The 24,389-nt window shown below is 38.7% G+C and overlaps 1 protein-coding gene across 2 annotated transcripts in view; it reads right to left on the bottom strand.

Moving 5' to 3' along the window:
* Positions 1-4,664: 4,664 nt before the first annotated feature.
* ATP6V1H (ATPase H+ transporting V1 subunit H) overlaps positions 4,665-24,389 on the bottom strand; it is a 50,534-nt gene continuing 30,809 nt past the window's right edge. For both annotated transcript variants that reach the window (XM_055799128.1, XM_055799129.1), the window contains exons 12-14: positions 23,181-23,282; positions 18,451-18,564; positions 4,665-4,999 (exon numbers count right to left, since the gene is read on the bottom strand). In XM_055799128.1, coding sequence (XP_055655103.1) covers positions 4,939-4,999; positions 18,451-18,564; positions 23,181-23,282 — 277 coding nt within the window. In that variant the 3' untranslated portion in view covers positions 4,665-4,938. The remainder of the gene's footprint in view (positions 5,000-18,450; positions 18,565-23,180; positions 23,283-24,389) is intronic.

The following is a 24,389-nucleotide window of genomic DNA, read 5'->3' as shown; positions in this document are numbered from 1 at the left end:
GCTGGATGTGTGCAGACATTTTAAAATACTTTATGAAGACAATGAAGAAGTTACTCAGATTTGCAGCTTGACAGTTTTGTCTGTACACAAGACTCCAGACAAGGCAAACCAACTGAAGATCCCTGAAAAAATTGTATCATGAATATGTACATAACAGCACCAAAGATGGCTCATGAACAACTTCATTGTTCCCTTCTGCATATTAAGTCTTCACACAGAGGGACAAATTGTGCCCTTCTGGATAATCTGTTAGATGATAAAGTTAAAAAAAAAAAAAATAAATTGGCCCGCTGCCCACTTTTATATGCAGAGTGAATTTTGTCCTGCTCCGTCCCACCCCCCCACCCCACCCCCCAAGAAAAATTACCTTCCCATAGCACAGAAATATCCTTGGATAAAACCAAGTAACAGAAACAAGAGAGACTGTGTAACAATCAGCCATTATTCCATTTCTGCCTTTTATTAGGCTCCTTACCATAGCGCAGGGGTCCTCAAACTTTTTAACCAGGGGGCCGGCGCGCGGATGCAGTGGCAGGCAGTCACCTGCGGCTGCTTGGTTTCCCCCCCAACCCCTGGAGGGGGGTTCTGTAAATACCAGGGGCCGGATTGAGGACCCTGGGGGGCTGTATCTGGCCCCCCTGCTGTAGAGTAACTTAGCTTACAAGCAGCAGTAAGGCCAAGGGACAGGTCATGAAAAATATTCTTACACAAAGGATACTGACAGTTTTCAGCACATCATATGTGTTCAGCAATGTCTGACGCATCTCAGAACTGGCTGTACCAGTGAAATACACATACCCCAAGGTAAGAAGAGTTCCCAGGTAACTCCCTAAAGGCTGCACCTTACATTTGCAAACAACATTGCTGCTCTCTGTGGTATTTCAATGATGATACCCTTGACCATTTGAAAATTTTAACAGCAGTTCAGATTTTTTTTTTAATACTCATTTTGGAGTCTAAGAGGAAGTGAATATAAGGTGAATACCATGCCTGGTCATTGCAAGAGCACTAGCTCTGTTCTCAACTCTGACAAAGCACGTGGTTCTAAAAAGACAACTCAAAACTACTCTGCAGAAGCTGCCAAAGTGAAAAGTGAAAGCTTTTGAATAGAGGTGAGTCAACAGGATTCAGGATTCCTTCTGACCCCTTGTCACCTATGAGGCTAAAATTATGTCATGTTCACGAGAAAAAACTATTAACCCAGCAGGCTGACAATCTTCATTTGTTCATGCAGGGGCACAAACCCATTTTTGGAATTCTGATGAGATACTGAAGACAGGTTTGATGCAGCACCGTACACCAGGGCCCAGGCAGCCCATCTCCTGCTCAACCCTGGTTTGTTTCTAGCAGAGTAGCTTACACCAGCCAAGACCAAGATCTAGCCTCCTCTTCACCTGGCTGCAGGCCTTAAGCCCTCAAATGGCTTGTAGGAATAATAAACATGCACTAAGCACATGATTTAAGCATTTTCCTACCTTAGCTCCAGATGTCAGTACTGTTTTTCATCGTGCTTCCCCTCCACCCCTCCTGCATTGAATTGTGACTGGCTTAAATTCTTCTCACAGTTGCTGAATCTTGTGAACTTAACTCAAATTTATTTCCCATGCAGATTTCAAATTGAGACCAAAGTTTAAAGAAAAATCATTTAAGCAGACGTATCACGAAAAGCAAAAGAAACCTCAAATGCAAAACTTTAAAGATAGCTTAAAAGACTTCAAACTCAGTTACTTTCATTACAGGAAAGTTAAAACTCCATCTATTCTTAGATGCAACGTGAGTGAAAATAAAAACTAGGAAAACTAAGAAAAATTTCATAAAAAGAACAATTACCCTAATTTGGAGGATCATAACTACCTCCTCATTTTAGAAGCAGGTTAGTTATCTGGTCCATGGCAGCTAGCCTCCAGTCATCTCTAAATCTTCTTATCACCAGAGGGAGGAAGGAAGCTGCTGGCATACGTTTCTCTCCCTAACACCAAGGTCTGCCCACACTGTCATCACACAGCCCTGAAGCTTTCGGTCTGCCACCATGGCACCTGCCTTCCTGCCCCATGCCAGATTTTGGGAGAATGAGGCCAAGCAAGTTAAGTGAGCTAACGCAAACAGGCAAATAGTCAAAACAGTGTTCAGTAGCAAAAGCCAATTACACCTTGTCAGGCAGAAACCAGATGCAGTAGACCATTTTAAGAATTAGTTGAAATGCAACCAAAGCTTTTGGCCAAGTTTTCTGATTTCAAAGGTTATAAGCTCCAGAACAGCTCTGCCCTACTTTTTCTCTTGGGACCATGGATCCAAGGCCTTCCAACACCTACAGATAATAGGCCTGCCATGGGATGATCGGAGATAGAGAACCCACAGCTGGAAACCTGTCTGCAGCTCCCTGCTATGCCAAGATCCCTCCAGGACACAGTGTGCACTCTGACTTCTGCAGATCTCTCAGCTCCGCACAGTCCAAATTACTGGCTGCACAGGAAGGTCCTCCACAGCACCCTGGCCAGAATTTCCCAAGCTTCTTACTGTACAATCTCGGCACAAACTCCTCAAGATCATAACCCTTGAGCCACCTTGATGTTACCATCAGGGGATGGAAGTCTCATGCCTTTCGGGTTTCACAGACACCAGAGGATCAATACTGCACACTGATGTAAGTGAAACATCACCATCATTTCTTCTTCTGTATCCCAACAGACTTCTAACTAAATGGAAGGGAATTCCACGTACCACATGGTGTCGAAACAGACCACAATGATTAAACTATGCACAGAGTAAAACTAGCAAAGCAGCAGAGAGAATTTATTTGTACAGTACATGAACACAATATTTAGATGTTTCAGGACAATCACTGTAAGCAACTTTGTTCATAATCCATATTATGAATAGCCTGGTTATTTCTAGCTCCCAAAAAAACAGGAGGGGTTGCCATCAGTAGCACACATCATCTTTACTCATACAATGCAAACCCAAATCCTCTTACCAAGCAGTGCTTCACTGCTCCCTTCAGACAAGGAAACAACACAAACAAGGAAACAACATCTGGTTTTGAAGATGAGGGTATATTCCTTCCCCACTAATGTCCTGTCATGATTCTTGTACCCAACATTACAGCTGTAACCATAGGACCAACCTTTTACAGCATCTTCAAGAAAAGTCTTAGGCTATGCTTACATCAGCAAGAAGCATGACAAGAGAATCTGACTTGTAGAGCAAGACATTTGGCATTACAAATCCAACTTTCACTCTGCATGCACTTCTAAGGGCCATACTTCAAAGAAAATCTTACCTGGTGTGGTGGACTGAACACTTGCCAGGTAGCCAAGACACAAGATGTATGTGCTGCAGTTCAGCTTTATCAGAGAACCACCCCATTCATGTACGGACAAAACCATGCAATGTATACTGAAGTGTGAAAAGCAGGGAAGACTCAGAAATTTATTTCAAGAGCATTCAACCAACCCAAGATAAAAATGGCAGTGTAAGTGCACCCTTGTTCTCCCAGCAGCTTCCCACACCACCAGTATCCCTCATCACTGTGGGAACATGCAGTGCTGAGACCAGATCCAGATAACCCTCACTCCAACTAAAGTCAGTTTAATTTTTTTCAGGCTTCAGCATCTATCCCCAAGACACTAACTTCAATATCAGAGCCTATGCCTCCCCCTATGCAGAAGTAAGCAATAGTCATTAATCTACACAATCCGATTTTAATTAAGCAGGCCAAAGAGTCATCAAACTGTCATCCCCCAAATGTCTTCTCTCTCCATTGCAACAGTGGTCAAGTTCTAGTTATATATGATGAAAATCCAGACTAGGTAAGAAAAGTTTTTCCGATTGGTTTTTTGAGGTTTTGTTTGTTTGGGTTTTTTTACTTGATGACGAAGTACCTTAAGGTTCCTCAGAGACCACCACACAAGACTACCAATGTGATTAAGTCATGTTCTCTCATACTTTTTTTCATTCTAAAAATTAACTACAAGAATATTAACTGTTTGGTGTTGCAAGTGTGTGGAGACAAGTTCCTATATTTGCGACAAGACTGTTTTCACATGCCAATTCAGTATCATCAATATTTGATGCTTACATCTTTTTCACTATCAGGAGCTACAAAACACAGAGAAGACTGACAGCCACATTATTTGGCTCAATATAAAGGAAATATAATAGATTTTAGAATGACACCAGAACCCTAACATTTACCAAGCATTTTCAATAACAAAACCACCCCATGAAATTCAAAATTCAGTTACTGCACATTTGTTACCAAAAAGCTTGATCTCTGACCTACAGCCTTAATATTGATGTTATACAGCTTGACTAACAATCTTAAGCCTATCAGTTTTCACTAGGCACGTTTTCTTTTCCTCTTCTCATGTCCAAATTTTTTAATGTAGCCTCTAACAAGAGGGAGTTACCCCACTCCAAAAGAAAACCCATACATTTGCTTTTATATACAAATTGAACACTGCTTTGAGACTTGGTATGCACTTTAGTACTGAGAGTCAAAATTTCTCAAGCTACTGCGTTTCCTGCAGAACACCAAGTCATAGCTTTATTAATTTGTCTGGAGACATACAAGGACTACTTGCTTTTCTTGAAAGCAGCAACACTGATAACCTGCTAAAAGAAGAGAACATTTTTTCTAGGCTAAATATAACATTGGATGAATATCCTTTAATAACAGTCTTTATTATGAGAATAAATACATAAAACAAATGCAATATATTAGCGACATTTCCTCATATACATTCAGAATATAACAAGCAGCTAATAGGCATAATCATCAGAACTAGTTGAACAAATTTTTATAAGCCAACAATACTAGAGGAAACATGGAAAGTTTACGCACTAGCAGCACGCAAAGAACATGTGATTTCAGTGTTTCCTTGATATTAATTTAAAGACAAACATACTGTAGCTATAAGCATGAACTGACAGAAGTGTTTAGCTCCGTGCGGTGGCCGTTTGAGGTTGTTCTGACTGCAACTGCTTTCCAAGGTATTCCCTGAAATACAACAAAAAAATTAGATTGAGAAACATCCTGGAGAGTGGGGAATAGGAGGATAGTGGGGGGGAAGTATGAAGTAGAGAAAGAGGAAAAAGCTTTAGGTTTATAATTATTCCTTCAAATAATGCTTGCTGTCAATAGTCAACTGGAGCTACTATGACAGTACCAAAGCTTTAGGTATCCACCATCAATCCCTCTGAAAATAAGGTATGAACTGAACATAAACAAAACTGTCTGGAAAAAGGCCCAGTGGTAATATTTAGAAGTCCTGGCAACTGTCACAGAACACCCATGAAGCCCACAGATTTTGCTTGCTGAACATCAGAATACATTAGAAGCCGTGGCAAAGTATTGAAAAGGATCTCTTCCCATCACTCAGCTGCATGAGCACAAGTAATAGCCATGAACACATTGGCAATTTAACCCAGGCTAGCGAACTAGACACTGGCTGAGAAACTACATGTTCAAGCTGGAAGAAGAAAATATATTCAAGCCAGGCCCACTGTATACCAACACTTTCTTTCAAAAGAGTGTTTTCCTCACCCATATTTTGAAGTACACTAAGTCACTTTTTTTCATACCTGTACTCTCAACACTGGAACAACCACCCCCCAGATCCCTAGCGTTTACCTCAAGCAACAATATCTAAATTCTATGGAAAAATACTGCACAATTCTGCTGAATGTTCCTGTCTTTCATTTTCTTCTGTCAAAGCAGCTCAACATTTCACAGAACTACAAAGAAGCTGAAAGAGGCCTTCAGTAATACCTGGCTTGTTGCTTATTATAGAAAATAAACTTCAATAACTGTACCACTGTATCAGCTGAAAGAGAGGTTTCAGGACCTGTGAAATGTAGGTGTTCTTTTTACATTGCTGATTGAACACTTAACACCACACTTTTTCTTAGTGCACAGGTGTTTCAACCTACACAGGTTAAACGTTAGAAGCGGTTCAGAGAAATTATGTTCAGAATGAAGTTATTTTGGAAAACAAAACAAACCAAAATACACCAAAAACTCAAGAGTATGCATTTTTGCTTTACTCAAAAAGAAAAAAAAAAGATCAGTTCTTATTGCACATTTTAAAGGCTAGTTTTCAGTTTAGCGACCTGTTGAACAGCTGTTCCCTAGGCATTACTATTCCTATAGCACAATGAAGTTTAGCATCACAACTGTACCACCCAGCAGCATTTTTTTCTCAGTTTTAAAGTTCAGCATCTAGAAAAGCAAAATTCTTATGAAGTATAATGTTAACTTCAAACTCCACTAGCAAAGAAGATAACACAGGATTTGTATGCTGAGCCATACATTATGATTTAGCACCTTCTTTCATGGCTTTATCAGGTGTTGCTGCAGGTTCACAGTATTTTAATGCTTGGGCTGCACTCAACAGATATGACTCTCGATCATAGTAAGCAGGTTATCACCCTCAAAGTAGAGACTCCTGATGGCAAAGAAGGAAATGAGCGGCTCTCTCGTGGTTTTGCAAGACCCAAAATTGTACCACCAAAATAAACAGAAATTGACAGCCATCTAAAAACACCGCTAGCCACTATGGAAGGGCTTCCAAGTTCACCAAACCTTCTTCTGCTCCCTCACTGGTGGTTTTTTTCTTCATTTCACATCTATAACATGTACTGATTCTAGCATTTCTTCTCTAACACCCAGCACTGAAAGCAAGTGACATTTGCTGCATACATGGCTCTGCTCACAGCATCACAAGCCTGCAGTTACTTATTCTTAAAGCACACATGAACCATTTTGAATGTGAAATCCTTATGCAACTACTTTGCAGTAGGAAAATCAATTAAGCTAACAATCCATACCAGTACTACTATTGCAAAGCTTACACTGGTTCAGGTGCATGCTAAAATCCAACCATAGTGCACTGTATTCAGCAAAAATCTCTGAGAAGGCACAGCAGTAGCATATTGTGTAGGTACTTAGTGCCTTAACAGACATATTCAACGCATAAGGACATACAGCAGATAGTACATTATCTTCCCTACAAAACCTTTTCTCTCAGCCATTCACTTGCAGGTGTGAGGTTTAAGTCCAGGGACAAGGAAAAACTCTTATCCTGTTTCCCCATACAGTATGAGTATCTGCAGTTACTGCTCTACATTGCCATGCTGCAAACCCAGGTGAAAACCCCACACTGTTCCTACCTCCTCACTTCTTTAGCCACAACCAAGGGCCAGTGAAATGCCAAAACCTTGTCCCACCTGCTCTTACAAGTACCAGTTAATTTTCTATTTGGTTATCATTTCCAATTGAGTGTCGTTGGTAAGCCTAGGACAAGTTCTTGGTCTAAGCTGGATGGTGAGAGTGATTGGTAAAAGACCAACAGGAAGTATTTAGACAGCTTCTCAACACGAAGCTCTCACGTGCAGGCTTCGAATAACCTATCAGTCTGCTCTCCTGTCAGACCTTTGGTGGCTTCTCTCTCCCATCTTCCACTAAAACTGAAGCTTACCAAAATTAGCTTCATAAGCCACTCTTCTCTCCTCTGTTAAAATACATACCAAAAAGACAAGCAGATTCAAGTACATTTTTTACATACTGGTATTTCATCACATCTGGAGGTTAAGTAGCACCATAAGCTTCAACATTCACATATAAGTTGGACATAAGTGTCCATCACCACACTACTACAAATCAAGTGTCTCAGATATTCGTATTTATCCTGCACTGTCACTAAGTTAAATCTTAAGAGAAAAACTGGGATTTTAGAATTACTGTTTACCCCCCATCATGGTTTAACCCCAGCCAGCAACTAAGCATGACACAGCTACTCACTCGCTCACTCACTCTCTCCCCCGAGAATTGGAAAAAGGTAAAACTTGTGGGTTGTGATAACACTTTAATAATTGAAGTGAAATAGTAGTAGTAGTAGTAATATTATAATAGTAGTAATGAAAAGGAAAAAGAGAGAGAAGAATAAAACCCAAGAAAAACAAGTGATGCACAATATGATCACTCACCATCCACTGAACAACATCCAGCCGGTTCCCAAGCAGCGATCAGCCCCCTCTGGTCACCTCCCCCCCCCCCCCCCCCCCCCCAAGTTTATACACTGAGCATGAGGTTCTATGGTACAGAATATCCCTTTGGCTAGTTTGGGTCAGCTGTCCTGGCTCTGCTCCCCCCCAGCTTCTCATGCACCTGATCACAGCAGAGCACAAGAAACTGAAAAGCCCTTGACTTCGAGTAAGCACTACTTAGCAACAACTAAAACATCAGTATGTTACCAACATTCTCATAGTAAATCCAAAACACAGCACTGTACCAGCTACTAGGAAGAAAATGAACTCTATCCCAGCCAAAACCAGGATACTCACAAAATTAAAATTACCTTTAAGAACACAAACACTCAATACATTGCACTATAAAAGCACATACAATGAAAGAAGAACAGATCTTGACGCCAAGATAACAAATCACTGCAGAAAACATTCAAAACAGCATCTGACAGATTAGAGTTGCATGCTACAATGGAAAGTAATAAGGTATTAGGCTTGATTTTTAAAATGACAAGCTATAAATGCATAAATTTGACCACTTCACCTTATTTTAATCTTATTTTGTAAGTTCCTCCATAAATTCAGAACAAGACCACCTGTACCCTAACAAAAGCATCATGGTTGGTCTTTTGCAAGTACATCAAGTTTCTAAGGTGTTTAAACTCAGAAGCAAAAGTATGAGATACATGACTGTGGCCGCTACTGGCAAAGATTCACGCGTGCCTCCTCAGCTCATACTATAGACGAAGACAAAACTGCTAAAATTTGACATAGTTGAGCTTTGGGGCCTACATACCCATCGTCTTTCAATACACAACCTTACCAGTGATACCTTTTCTCCCTTCTAACCAGGCCAAGCAAATCTGCAGAATGTCACTCAATAGGTGTTCTGCAAGATGTACAAAATTCAAGTAAAAAGTTACAGAAAAAGAGCAAAATACCGTCCTGCCCAGCAACGAATTCAGTCATCAATTCTTTCCACTAGAAAGCTGCCTTTTACCTCGAGTAGGCACTGCATTATTGTATATAATATTGCAAAAGCCAGTAAGAAGTAGTGAACAATTTCTCAATACAAATACAGCAGCTGTCCAGCCATCACATAAGGCTCATTTTTCTTTTAAATCATTTAAAAGGATGAAGGGAAATTAAATTCTATGTACCAGCAGTCAAGTAATATTGAGCATGTTTACATATAAATGCTTTATTCCTTAACTGTTTTCCAGAAAGGAAAAGTTACCACATGCTTAATGGTGCTCCCTCAAGTCAATAAGCATCCAGAAAAGTCTGCGCTCTCCCACATAAACAGACTTACAATTAAGCATGCCATTTTGGTATACTACCCATGCTGGGATTGTAGAGGTGAACTCCATGGATACTTTCAAGGTACCTTGCAACAGTTCTAGTAGCATTTATGTGGAATTAGCACTAGAAACCATGCAACACAGAACAGGGCATCAATTTTTCCTCTAGCATTAATAATCAAGATGTAAAGTTCATCGAGTAAAGGCCCAAGTACCTTAAAAGTTCAAATTTGCAAGTTTAGCTCCTTGCAACAAGTTCCACTTCAACTGTTTTCCTCACACTGGAACAGAGAGGCATTTATAAAGGTCAGTATTAGCCCCCTTCTGACTGCCTTCAACGCAAAAACATCCTTATTGCAAAGGAATAGAAGGTGGCCCAGACAAGCCTGCATTTATACTTAACTGTATTCAGACTTAACTGCATTCAGACACATAAATTCATACAGAATCAGTTGTTTCAAAACCGCAAACCATTATGTCTGTGCTGCACAAAAGCATCAAAACACACAAGCATAGTACCTCACTTTTGAGAGTAACTACAAAATCCTCCATTTCTCCACTAAAGCCAGATCAACAAAACTTGTAACAGCACATTTTATCACTTCCCTGGTCATTCAGAAGTCTGACAGTGAGGTGTAAGTAATTTCTATTTGCAAATTAATCTTGTCATTCATATTAGAAAAAACAAGTGAGATTCATTCCACATTAGCAATTACCCCTTCTTCAGGGCTATCTTTAAACACACATTTTCCACAGTTTCCAAAGTGCTTTTTCCAAGAAGAAAAGGAAACTTAGAGCTGAATATATGAATTTGTTGCATCTCAAATCCTTATTCTAATTTGTTGCTTCATTCTATTTAATTGATTTTGTTGGTATATGAGAGACACTGACACATACTTCAGTGTCATAGTGCACCAAACGCTAAAAGATCATTTAGGAAAAGGCACAAAGGACTGAACAACATGTAAGCCACCAAATTCAGTGAGTACAGGATAAGGAGAAAATTGCAAACTGGCACAAGACCCTACCTGAAAATTTTACAGTAATTTTCAGATAAAGGATCAAAAGAATCACTGTTGACAACAATCAATCTACAATAGACGGGTAAGTTTTAACATACATACAACAGATTTCTAGAGGCCGTGTGCTAAAAGGAACAGGAACAGTTTAAGTAGTACTACTTCTAGTGTTATACTCCAAATTCCAGTGCAGTTAGATTTGCCTATCCTTTAAAGAAAACTGAAAATTCTTCTTTTTAGCAGGAAAGGGAAGAAAAGTGATGAAGCACGGAAGAAAGGAAGGATGAAATTTTCATATTCTCTTTTCTAACAAGATTTATTTAAACCTTGCTTGCAATTCATTAAAGAACCAAGTTATCAAAAAAATATTTGATGGTCTTGAACATCTCCAATTTCTAGCTTGTTTTAGCAGACTGAGGTTTTTAAGAGGCAGAACACTTTTCTTTGACAAAGAACAATATAAAAATACTGATTTTATTTTTCTCTATCTAAACATAAACCTAGAGTCCCATGCTTTTCAAAGTGAAACTGAAAAGGTAGCTCTAAAGAAATTCTTCACCTTATGAAAGAGCACAGAAATGTAATAAAGCTACAATAAAAAGTCTGCCATATGACTCAAGCCACCTCAAAGACATTGCCAACATACACTGTTACAGAGAAAATAAAGATACAGGGAATATAAAGATACGACAAATAGTTAAACAAAGGAGCTCACAGGACATACAGCAGATTGGTAAGTTTGAACAGATAGAACAGGTTTGCTTGCCATCTTCACATTGTATTTCTACTATGGATCTAATAACGTGGATTTGTTGAGAGAGACAGTCCAGTTTTAGTAATTTATTGTAGCTTCACAAATAGGTATTTGAGTTACGCAGCTGACGTAATTCCAGCTCTAAGCAGGCTAAACTCTCCCTTGAAAGCATTGGTCTTGTGTTACACTGCTGCAAAAACAACTCCACAGATGCGGCAATCCCTGGAACTTTCTGAGCAGTAGACACGAAGTGGCAACACCAGGACAAGGTTGCAACTGTCTCTCAAGCCCCCATCTAATCCAGTGGACTGGCACAGCCACCCCTGAACCTATTCCAGCCATGTATGCCTGCCTTTCTCATAGGGCGCTCACTTAGGCATTCTGCTAAGACAGTATTTTTTGTTCACTTAACTCTCAAGTTAGCAGAAAGCAATTCACAAGCTCCCTTGAACCTGGTTACTGCGGTGTCAACATTAACATGTGGTGAGTGAGAGAAAGGCAGAGAGAGGGGCCACCACAGATGCATTTGCCTTGCCACAGAGCCATGGTCATGGAAGTCAGTAAAGAAAATAAACAGGCTCAAATCAAACATGAAGCTATGTTAATATTTGGTTACTGAAATAAAATATTAACATGTTGTACTGCTCAATCAGAAATTATACCAATGCATATTATTTTATATACAAAATATATGCTAGACTTATATGTATTTTTAAATATACCATATATATTTTATACATTACAGCACTGCTCTTCACAGAAGTAAATAGAAATAGTACAGCTACGAAAGCTGTAAACCAAAAAACATAGACACACAGTCCTAGAGAGCTGGGCTGAGAAGACTGCCCAAACTGGCGTTCTACCACACAGGAAAACTGCAGCTCTCTTCTGTCACTTCTTTGCTGAATGCAATTTTCTTCCTTGACTCAGTCTATTAATGCAACACAAAGTATTTCAATTAAAAAAAAAAAAAGGTGTTAATAGTGATAAAATATGTCTATTGTACCAAGTAGTGCTGAAGGTAAGCCAGAACAAAAAAAACCAAAGAAAAAACAAATGTACGCAACAAACTTTGACTAAACAGTTTGAGCCTCTACCACATTATCAAATTGAAGTTTTTATAAGTTATTTTTCAGTGGAACCATGGTGATTTTCACCATGTATCTCCTTTACCAATACATGTGGCCTTGGATCTCAAGACAGGAAATATTGAGAATTGCAGAGATTTTTGCAGTATTTAGTGTAACAGATTCCACTTAACATTTTGTTCTACCTGTTTGAAAAAATGTCCTAGGTGCTGTTCATCTTAATGCACTTTCATTATTCACAGTAAAGAGACGTTCAGCATTCTGATACACTAAAACTAAACAGCTTGAATGGTTGAGCAGAGAAATTATAAATGTCACATGAAAGGGGTTTTGGTTTGTTGTTTTGTTTTTTTTTCAAGCGGAGCCTGTCATCATCTGAATATGTTATTAATAAACAATATATAGATTATCTCCTGAGAACTGAGAGCATTATTTATAGCTTTGTTTATATGGTTTATAGCCCTCCTTACGATGTGACATGCAAAATCAATGTGTCTTCAGAGACACTGCAAGAACCTCCTTTTCACTCAGCAGTTTCCCTCAAGAGAGAGGTCTTGTCTATTTTTTTTGAAAAGTAATACTAGACTTCCAGTTCACAACTTTATATATAAAGCTATAAATAAACAGCAGATCAACAAGCCTCTGTTATAAGGCTATCACTTAAACATTCGATTAGACTTTAAAAGAAAATAACTCTGAAATTCAATTCAATATATGCCTTTCTATTAGGGAGACAAGGTATGCACCATTTTTCACTTATAAGATGCACTATGAGCTAACACACAAAGCAATTTGTGAATTAAAATAAACCAATTTGACTAAACCATGCAACTTGGTTTGAAAGTGGGTTTGTATATAATCAAAAGATTTTGTTGCCACAATGAACAGTAAGCAAGCAAAATGCTTTCAACACTTAAGAGCTTTAAGTTTGTACAGTGTATTTCAGAATGACAGACTTAGATCATGTTTAACTGAATCTTCCTATCAGGAAATCAAATCCTTAAAGTAAGACTAATCAGAAGCGACACTATCAAAAAGTTACTGTTTTGGCAACATGTTTTTCAGCATAGCACATAAAACCAAACAATTTATTTGAAAAAAAGACAATGCAAACTGAGCAGGATGTTTGATATTTGCAAAATATTTGCTCCTCATTAACAGAAGCTCTATAAATACTGAAGTATTTTACGAAGAGTGCAGATCTCATGACACAAAACATGATCACACTATGAAATCCCAGAGAGCATACACACAATATGAACCATAGTCCCTACTTGTACGGAATGAAGCTTTACAAGAATATGTATCTATGTTCAAATAAAAAGATGGAACACTCATACTAGTTATCAAGTGTGCCTATAACTAATCAGTTTTTTGCCTAACTTGTCTCAATTCAGCTCAAAACAGTCCTCTTAAACAAAAATTAATTTTCATCAAGGACACAATCTATTGTCTCAACCATTTCAGTTAATTAACTTCCGTTAACTACTAAAAAGGAGCTGTATTGATGATGAAGGCCAAGAAACAAGATAATGCAATCAACTGTATTTATCACGTAGGCATTGTTTCCTAGATTTAAGCCTGCTCTATCAGGCATTACACACGATTGAGTGTTGGGACATGAAAAAAAAAGTGGGGGGACACACACTTTATTGCTGCCAGTTAACTATCATTGCACCTTGCATTTCTCACTACTAAAAGCAAGCATGGTGCAAGAAGCTATCTTAGGAGATATATGGGCTTTGGAGAACAAAGTTTATACCAAAGAAGAATAGTGACAAATGCTGAATATTCAAAGCTAACTCTATAGAACAACTTCTAGATACAGCACACTCCAAGTCTGAGGCAGTTTCAGATTTTTGTAACATCTCTCTGCATAACTAGTCACTTTTAAAAATGGAAAGCAAATAATTTTGTCTGAGATGTGCATTCTGAAAACCATGTATGAATCTGTTGCACAAAGCTTACACAAATTTGTTGCTTCATTATGTCATTTATTAATTTTACTTCCAGTACCATACTTGATCGCATATCAATAACGCATCCTAACTCCCATTGTTCAGCATCCACCAACATACTCGTATTTTCCATGTCAGTATCAATTCATCAAGTATCAGTTTATTCTAAAAGTCTGCCTGTTTAAAGGAAGTTTATAGCTCAGAGTCTGCACAGGTGAAAGGACCCTGGTGAGATGAGGCATCACACCTGAGCCCAGAGCTAAGAGATGCAATCCCTCCCTAACAGCAGTTCACTACTACACTGTAAACAGAAAGGCAAGGCAACACAGTCCAGTAGTTTAGTCAATAGCAGCAACTGCCAAAAGATGCTATGAGTTCTCCCATTATCCTGACTCAGCCAGAGGAAAAATACGTTTGCAATCAGATCCACTGTGGTTCCATTAACACTTGTATGAATACTGAAAAACATCTGAGCCACAAAGGTTAAGCCGCTGCACTTCATTTTACATTTGTGTAAACAAAGAGCACACAAAAGCAGTCTCTGCACACATCAACTAGACTGGATATCATAATTCTTTTTTGTTTCTGACCTCTGATCCCCAATTCCCAATAGTACTGCTGCTGACAGAACAAGTAAAAAGTAATATGCTGCACTTACTACATGAGTCACGAGCAAACTTGCCTGGGCCTAACCTCACCAGAAGACAAGCAAGTGGTGGAAACTAACACGCTGTGACCTAATGGCCACTAAGGTCATAAATACATCACACATTAAATGCAAACATTTAAAATTCACCTAACTGTTATTTTAGTGAAGTAATAGAAGGTTGGAATTAAGCCCTTTAGAATGAAGCTAGGAGACTATACATTCACAAATCTTAGAAGATTATTCCCACTGCTCAACTTCAGGCACTGAAACTGCTCTACGCTGCCCTGAAAAACAACCTGCTTCTCTCCATTTTTCACAGAAGGAACCTGGGCTTCTAACTGCAGGTGCTTTGAGTCACAACATCCCACCCCTGAAGTTCAGTAAAATGTTGTGCTGTGAAGCACATGAAAGGCATGTGCTCCATCTGTAGAGATTAACATATGTAAGTGCTGTCAGTTTAGAACTTAATGATTTGATTGTTTTAAAGTCTGCATCACTAAAAACATTGCTCCAACCAGCACTAGATTCCCAAAATCAGTTCCTCATACTAAAATGGTGAAGTTGGGTATTGGCTCTGAATACCAGCAAAGACAAACAATAAGAAGATGACATTTCTCATACATAGTCAAAGCACAAATTGAACAGGACACAAAAAAATGTGCACCACCATCACCATGCCAAACTCCCCCATCTGCCAATAACAGGGTTTTATCATCAGCACAGGGTGCAGTGACTAACAGTTCAAGTGAGATTAAAACACAGGATTGATTACCTTTTAAAGACATTCAAGTGATGCTAAAAAGATACCTTTGCTCCCTGCTTCATCAAGTGCCTGATCATTTAACATGCAAATGTGACTGGAATATTTCACCTCAACTTACCTTACCTGAAAAGCTGACAGCAGTTACTGCTTTTGCTAACCTAGCTTCACCATTTAATAGAATGCCTGACAGTCTTGATTTCCTCCCATTTATCCCTGACTTAAAAAGCCCTAAGGAAAAGCCAGCCGAGCAGCCTGTAATGAACTATTCAAATTACTTAGGAGTTAATTCTCTCTGAGTTATTAGTAGTCTAATGATACAGCTGCATTTTAAGCAGAATACCACTTCAGCTGCCCCATGACACTCCCTAGGTTCAGGTACCAGAAGTTTTCCTTACTCTGCTGCTCCAGGCGCAGCACTTGCTCAGCCTGGTAAAGCAAGCCTTTACTTTCTAACCCTTCTCCTGGTTAGCCTCCAGGTCTAGGAAGAGCCTGACTACCGCTGTCACACATGTGTCAGAGTAATGCAGAGCTGTTCTGTGCCAATTAAAGAAAAACACAATTGCTCTGAGTGAAATAACTGGAATTCCAAAACACATGGAAGCAAGAGGGAAAATGGGAAAATGCTTATTGTTTCCCCAGCTCTGAAGAGCAAGGTAAGCAAAACCTTGAAATCGCTGTGTAATCCATCTTATGGCAAAGCAAAGCTAAATAAGTAGGCACTGCACTGTGCAGCCGTCAGGGGACTCTGCCCTCTTCTCCCCACACAACCTATGAAACAGAAGAGCTCCTGACACACAGCAAAAGCCAGATGTATACGAAGACAGATCTAGCTTCCCACATACAAACAATGTGTAATTTCCTTAGCTCAAGCCATCTGATGTCCATTCCAGGGGGAACACTACTTTGACAAATACCAGCCAAGGACAATTGAGTCCCAGAGGCTTGTTCCAATAAGAATTAAACAAGAACATATTCCCTACAGAAATTACAATATGAATCTGAAAATGGCACTAACTTAAACAGGTTCTTTTCACTGACACCTCTGAAAAGCTGAAACTAACTTAATTGCAATCTCTCTCAGTCTTATCGCTAAAGTTTCACAAACTGAAAAGCAGGCACAGAACTGTTCATGCCGTTAAGAAACCAAGACAAATCTAGAAAATCTGATGTGATGTTTTTAAAATTAGTATGCTTAAGTTGAAAATGAGAAAAAGCCAGGTTAGGCATCCAGAAAAACTTTTACTATCAGCAAGGTTTGTGCTGGAGAAAAGCCAGAGTTTTACCACCAGATTTTCAAGACATGAGAACATAAGTAAGACCTGTCACACCTGCAGAAGGTAAATTCAGTAACTAAGCCTTCCACACTGTACTCTCTATCAGCTACAGCCAGTTTATAATACTGAAAATGCTCCAAATATATAGGGCAATATATAAAAATGACCCAAAATTAGGTTGCACATGACCACATGTTTTATCTCCATTTCCATACACTCAGAAATTCAATGTTATTTACCAAAGTCCTTACAGGTGAAAAATTCTAACTCTGGATTTGTCACAGTAGATTACTTAAATGTGTAAGTGTTTCTCTGCTATAGAAAGTTCCTACAGTATGAAAAAAGGAGGAAGTAGGATAAAATTAACCTAACACACAAGAGAATCAAAACCCATATTCTTCAGAAGAAAACGGGGAAAACTAGCTTTGTTTTACAGAAAATACACTGCAGGGAGAGGAGACAGGAGCTTTCTGTCAGCCTTCCTAGCCTGTCTTCTACATTAAGTAGGCGACTTAAAGAGCCTGTCAGAATGTGCTTGATAAACCTGAATCCCCTACCACTTTCACACTACATCACTACCCAGCCTTTTAAAAAGACCACATTGTGTCAGAAGCAAAAAAACTAACATAAGTTATAGGTGCTTCCAAGCACCAAGCTTTTCAGAAACAGAAGGTTATGTAAGTTCAAAATTAAATTAGTTGCTTCTATCTCAACATCTATGTTCCAATATACTCAAATGTACTGTTGCATTTTATCTTTCTCTAAGGCAACGCCAAATTGGAAATATGAGCTTTGGTGAAATCATAATTAATAATCAGATTAAGAATTTCTAATTAATATTTGTACCTCATTTTAACTTACACTTAGCACACCTAACCAGTTTGGCAAGTTATACAAAGTTGTTACATGAACACTGAAGTTTTTTAGAACTTCAGCCCTTCAATGCTTGTTTGTAAAGGTCCTTGCTCTGTTGGAAAGGCAGCATCACCTATCAGCATGTTCTGTGGCAGAACACGCCAGGACTTCAGGGGCTTTGGAGCTTTATTAGAGAACTAGTCAACAAACAATGGAAGAAAAACCTTGCTTCAAATGCTATTCTCAGCAACTGATAAAAGAGATACCAGCCACTGATTTTCAACTTCATCTAACCAACCAGCCTCTAAGTTTCTGCCACTCCAGGAGCTCAAAGAAAAGTTGTACTCGCACCCCTTAAAATGACAGCGTGGAGTCAGGGAAAGGACTAGAGCAAAGGACAACAATGCAAAAGAATGGTCAGGCACGCACCTTCCAAAGCAACTGCCAATTAAGTACTTAAACAAGTGCAAGGCTAAATCACAGCTCATATTGAATATTAAGCAGTTCACGTAAGTTAAAATATAATGTTCAAGTGAATTACTCATGTAACAATCACGTAAAGCGAAGCTACCCAATTCAACTGCAACCAAAACATACAGATAGACTAGCTAAGATCTTGCACATCGACATCACAGTGCTCTATCACAACAACTGCAGTCTTACCCCATAAAAGTTATTCCACCCATAAAGAAATCTACCATCTTGAACCCTCTCTCCATGCTCAGTATTTCTCACTGTTAGTATGTTAAATAATCTTCACATACCAGTTGTGAACCATCAGCTTCTGCACAGCCAGTAGTGCATTATAACGAACTTGTTGGTCTTCATGATGCATGTGGTTCATAACCAGCTGTTTACCACCAAGTTGTTCAATCACTCTGAAAAGAGAGGAGCGGAACAGTTTTTTTGACATTACTTCAGATTCTGAGTAGCTATCCTGTCGAACCACTTCATGTGCAAGGCATTAACAGGTTAAGTTCACGTCACATAAGACGTATACATTAGGAAATAAATACTTTTAACAAAAGAAACTTATCTGACATGTTATAAATGCAGATCTCTCATCCTACCTACTGACTTTTTTTTTTTTAAATTCACAACATCAGAAAGTGTTTGTACTGGACTCCTGTTTGGTAAACACTACCTACTTCCATAAATTTTGAAACAAACAACAATAAAGAAAGCAGACCTTTTCAGAGAGGGTTATTTACTTTATCCAGCTTGCTAAAGAACTTAATATTGGCTTGAGAGGGTTGGCAGGGTACAGCACTATCAATTATTATTTAGGAGGACGTAGTACCCTCTCCCCCATAAATTGATGATAACCAAGTCACTCCATTTTTTGCAAGAAAAGTCCAAATCCTCAGCACTGCCTAATCCAGAAAAAGTGCTTGTAATCTCACCAACACCTATTAAGCCACCCACCTGGTACTCCTCATAGTGCTTTTTGCCATTCAAACTGTACTAGAGCCACAGCTATCATTGTTCAAGATGCAGAACTGGCTGCTTAAAGTACCATTTCCAGAAAAGCGATAAGCTTGAGCTGCATCTTCCACTACAAACTTCACCACAGTAGTCAGCCATAGCTTTTTAATAGCTGTACTAAACCCCACACCAAATACTGATGAAACTTTGTTTCACATCACAAATATATAGCTCCTTTTTAAAAAAAAAAAAAAAAGGCAGGCAACACATAACCTGAACAAGTATCACCATCTAGATGACTCTACATGCAGCATTTTGGTCTCTGGTAACAAAGAACATTTGGAGAGAACTTGAGAGGAATACATAAACTGGTTACTCACTGACTTGCATATGGTTTTTATGCTCTCCCACAGGTCGCTGAGTAGTTAAACATAATCCTGTTAAGAAGCTACTATCTGCATTTTTCTTAACCTGATGTTATCCTTCTATTCTAAGCTTGCATTAGCCATCTGCTTTTAGTATAGTTCTTTTCATGGACAAATTAATGCATTACTGCTGCACAACACATGTTTTTGTAAACTGCAGAACAGGTATAAAGACATAGCATGAAGACAAAAAAGAATTTCCCACTTCGTTTTATAAACCAGTCAAAACTATCCTGGAATGTTATTTCCCAACAACATTAAAACATCTAAGGATGTTTCATACAACAAGAACGCATTCAGAAAAGTGCAATTGTTTTAAGATGAAAAATCTTTACTAATGACTTCTTGAATTTGCGGTAATGTAACAGATTAAAAAAAGCTTTATGCCAGCCTTAGGCTGTCTCACATCTTTAATCATGAGTTAAATATAAAACCACTGCACACAAAGATCTTAAGTGACTTTTCCAACCTAAGTTATATGAAACATAAGAGGTTTTTTCCCCCCTCATTACAGGACTGACTTAAATACTTAATTTTCAGGAGTTGAAGTAAAAAAGCCATTAAACTCAAAAGCTTCCTTACACTAGAAGTACCTAAGAATCAAAATGAAAAGTTAAAATCCTATGATCACAAATGGCAATAGAGTATTTCCGATGACAATACATTACTGAAATTATAGCACAGATATGAAGAGTCAAAAAACAGTGTTACCATTCTTGCATAATGCTGTCTACTGGTACAAATCACTTCCCAGCTATGTGTTTTAGAACAAACGGTAAGCAACTGTGAGGAAGGTACATGGTGAATCCCATTCCTTCAAGTTCTAAATCTGCTCAAGTGCTCAAATCTGCTCAAAACTTCTAGTTCTGTTTTCCCTCTCCTCAACTCTGCTTACTTTACAGCAGTAATAGAGCCCAGTGAGCTAGTTACTATATGTGCACACCTTCTGCAGGGACTGTTCCCCATAACAACAGTGCACTAAGCCAAAACAGTGGCAATTCAAACAAATTTCTGGATGCTGAAGAGCCAGATTTTAATACGACCCATTTAGAGGGAGAAAGGAAACAGATAACAAAGACAAATAAGAACAGCTTAAACTGTTATAGCAGAAAATACTAACAAAATATCCACACTACAGATCTAAAAGCAGCCTAAGGTGAAAGAGGGAATGCAATTAAACTGCTTCTGAATCAGCAGCTAAGGAAGGGAACAGCTCTAGGTATCAATCTCTTTGTACATGCAAAACAAAGCCCATGTGCTAGGCGTTCAGGTGACTGAAAAGTGTTGACGTTACACAGCAGCAATCCTTGGGCCACATGGAAGTTGTACAGGAGGTTGATGTTTAGCTTGCATTTATTTCAGCGACAGAAGCACCAATACCGCACTTTATTTCTGCTGTTGCATTGTCAGCAAATACATGTCGGTAAGCCTCATTAAAAGGCTCACGGTGCTATTGCCTTGAGAACTTGGTCCACAATGTGCAGTTTTAAAGGCAAATTAAAATTATTTAAGCTGACAACATTAGAGAACAGCCAAGTAAAAATGTAATATTTAGTTTAAGAACATTTTCTTTTGTCAGACAAAGGGAAAGGTTAGCCAGGTCTCTAGGTCTCTGCAGTTTGCAGCAGGTAAACTCAAGAGGTTTTCAGTTCTAATTCGCCTCTGCAGCCTTTGAAGGCTGAAAGACAATCCGCTTAGGAGTGGAGGATAAACACTTGAAAGAAACAAAAGTATAAGACATTTGAATTCTCTTATTCTTCTAAACCAGCGAATAGCATCCATTCCCAAAGTGAGTCATGCAATGACAGTATGAAATGCCAGCCAGGCGTGGGAGCAGTAAATGACTATATATCAAAAAGAATCACGGCAAGAAATGGACTATTACATGGGAACTGACACACAGCCCTTAGGTATTTTAAGCTTTCAGTCCTAAAACTGCTGAAGTCATACTTGGTAAGAATACATCAGACTACAAAGGAAATTCTTTAAAAGAAAGTGATTGAGGCACTTTAGTTTGTCCATCAGAACAGGGAGCTAAATAAGCCAAGTCCATAAGCAGAAAGCAGCTAAGTATTAGAATTTGATACAGGAACGTGAGTTAGAATAGACACTTCTTACTTGCTGACGGCCACTCCTTTTGAAGGTTGATGCACTTCTGAACAGGTCTAACAGCCTGGGATCTGAGTGGAGCTGTGGTCCCACCAGCAGTACCCTTTCCCAACCACAGACTGAGAGATACAGGTCCTGTTCATCCACTTTTCCAACTTCATAGCTTTTGTCCAGCAACTGCATGGCCATACTAGCCCAAGAATTACACCACATTTGAGGAGATGTCTGCAAGCTCTTTAAAGATTATGGCAAAGGGCTGTATAAAATGGTTTCAGACACAGGGCAGCTCAAAGCAGGAGCAACCTCTATCAGTCCTTCAGCTTTGCCACTTGCAGGCAGCAATACAAGTTTCCACCTTACTGGAGGGTACTTTGCCTTCCCCTCCAAATATCAGTTGTCATAAATCTCTTTTGGAAGACACGGGAACTAAATAGCAAATACACAGCACTGCTTAGTACAAGTGGTACATACTCAAGACCTCTGACCTTTCTTAGTGGACCTAGAAAACAGTTTATTTGTTCCAATAATCTAAAATCTTCAGTTCAAATGTTTATAAGATTACAAGGGCAGTGAGTCGCTCTAAAGTGAACAAAATCTTTCTAGCATATATATGGCATTGGTTGGTTCATGATTCTACTACTGTCAAGATAGCAACCTGCACAAGAAGCATTCATGAAATTTCCAACAAGCCTAAAAGATCATTCTCATCTTCCCCATTAAACACTATGCAGAAAGCAGAAACAGACCACTACTTTGCTACAAAAACTAAGTCACATGTCCCTTTGGGTGACTGATGACCATGATTCCTGCAAAAACCAAAGGCCCCTTTCTACTTCTGTGGTCTCCTTACCTTACAGATGCAATTATGCAGCAAACATCTTTGCTCACAGGTTTTGAAAACAAAGCAAAGCAAGAAAATATAGTAATGTCTGTCTGTCTATTTTGACAGGAATTCAGGTTTACAAGAAACATTAATACTTTCACAAAAATGCATATTTGTATAGCTAAAAGAAAACATACCAAAATATAATAGTGGTAACTCAATCTGTGTTAACATCACTGAAATTACAATAGCAATTGTTTGTAAGAAAAATCATGTCTGTGTAGTACTAAGGTCACAAAACTGACTTAATCATTGTTGAAATAGTCTATCCCTACTATAAGTTCAGCAATTATAGTCCAATAATCATAAAAGAGGGTAAAAACGATATGCTGATTAAATTATTGGCATCTCTTCTAATTTCCTCTGGTGTACATCTTCTGCTTTAATCTAAACAACTTATTCAAGCCTTCTTTAGACACAGGTTCCCTTCACTGTTAAGGGACACTGAAAATTAATATTAAGTCAAAGATTTAGTTTGTTGTCTCTCATCTTACCTAGTTTGTGTTTTCTCACCTTCCCAGTGAATTAAACTTAAGCATAACCTCCAATCCTTATGTAGCATATTTTAATATAAATAAGCAAAAAAGCCACAGGCAAAGTAAATATACTCTAGCTAGTCTCTTGAATAACAATATAGCGGCATTTTTCTTACCGTTTCCCACGGGGATAGTGTCGTACATATTCGCCCACATCATGAGCAGCTACAGCCAGCACCTGTGGGTCATCAGAAACTTCCAGAAGTTTTGTCAGGATTCTATGAAAGAATTTGAAACAAGTCCAAAGTTTTGGTTTGAGGTTTGCTGTTGGGTTTTTTTGTTTTTTTGTTGGTGGTTGGTTGTTGTTTTTTTTTTTTGGGGGGGGGGGTGTTTGTTTTTTGTTGGGGTTTTTTTTTGGGGGGTGGGGTGGGGGGTTCTTCATTGTTTTTTCTTTTAAATCACTAACAAAGTAACAAAGCCTGTAGCCTGTAACCATTAAAATGCCTTACCAGTCACCCAACAGCAAAGCTGGAATAGAACTTTTTCCAAACTTGCAGCTGCACTTAAAACAATGGAGAACTTACCCTAATTAACAGAATTTTTAAAAGCATTCACTAGAGTGACTTTAGTGATCCATGTGTACAAATACCTATAACCAAGGTTTGCAGAATATCTGGGTTTTTTTTTTTTATAATTGGCTTTAAGACCAACAGGTCTGAGTTCAAGATAAGCTGTACTAACCAAACATACAAACATTTATAGACTCGGACAGGGGTGGGACACAAACACAAAGCCCACACAAGCCAAACAGATGATGCTGCTTCTGTTATACAATAGAACCCAGTCGTGCTTGCATGCTGTTCCCAGCTCCTGCACTCAGGATCCTGCACTATGGATTCAGAAAGCAGTAAGGCCACATCGCTCGTGACACAACAAGGTGGGTATGACAAGCCTGCTATCCATCAGCATTTCCCCAACTCTGTTCGTCCCCTCACAACAGCAGTCTTGCTCAATACAGGATAGAAGGACAAGGAGGGCAGAATTTTATGCAGAACAGTGTTACACAGTTATTTAAAAATTAAAAGGCTTCCTAGCAGTTGAGAACAAAGCAGCACACCAAGTTCTTTGGTTTGTGCATCTGTGAACTTCTTTCAGTTCAAGACCACCAACTTTATCTCAAAAACATCATGCATTCAGCCAACTGTTGCGGTCTAAAAAATAGTTTGAGTTTGTAATTCAAAGACTGAAATGATGAAAGCTATAACTAATATATGAAATTGGAGTCAATTATAAGGTATTTTGTTAGCATGAACAGAAATACAGAGCTGTGAGAATTAGAAAACAGTTTCTCAACTCTTAATATTGTCTGCATTTTTTAATTATGT

Source organism: Falco peregrinus, chromosome 3, assembly GCF_023634155.1.
Source record: "Falco peregrinus isolate bFalPer1 chromosome 3, bFalPer1.pri, whole genome shotgun sequence".
Lineage (NCBI taxonomy): Eukaryota > Metazoa > Chordata > Aves > Falconiformes > Falconidae > Falco > Falco peregrinus.
This window is presented reverse-complemented; position numbering and strand designations above follow the sequence as displayed.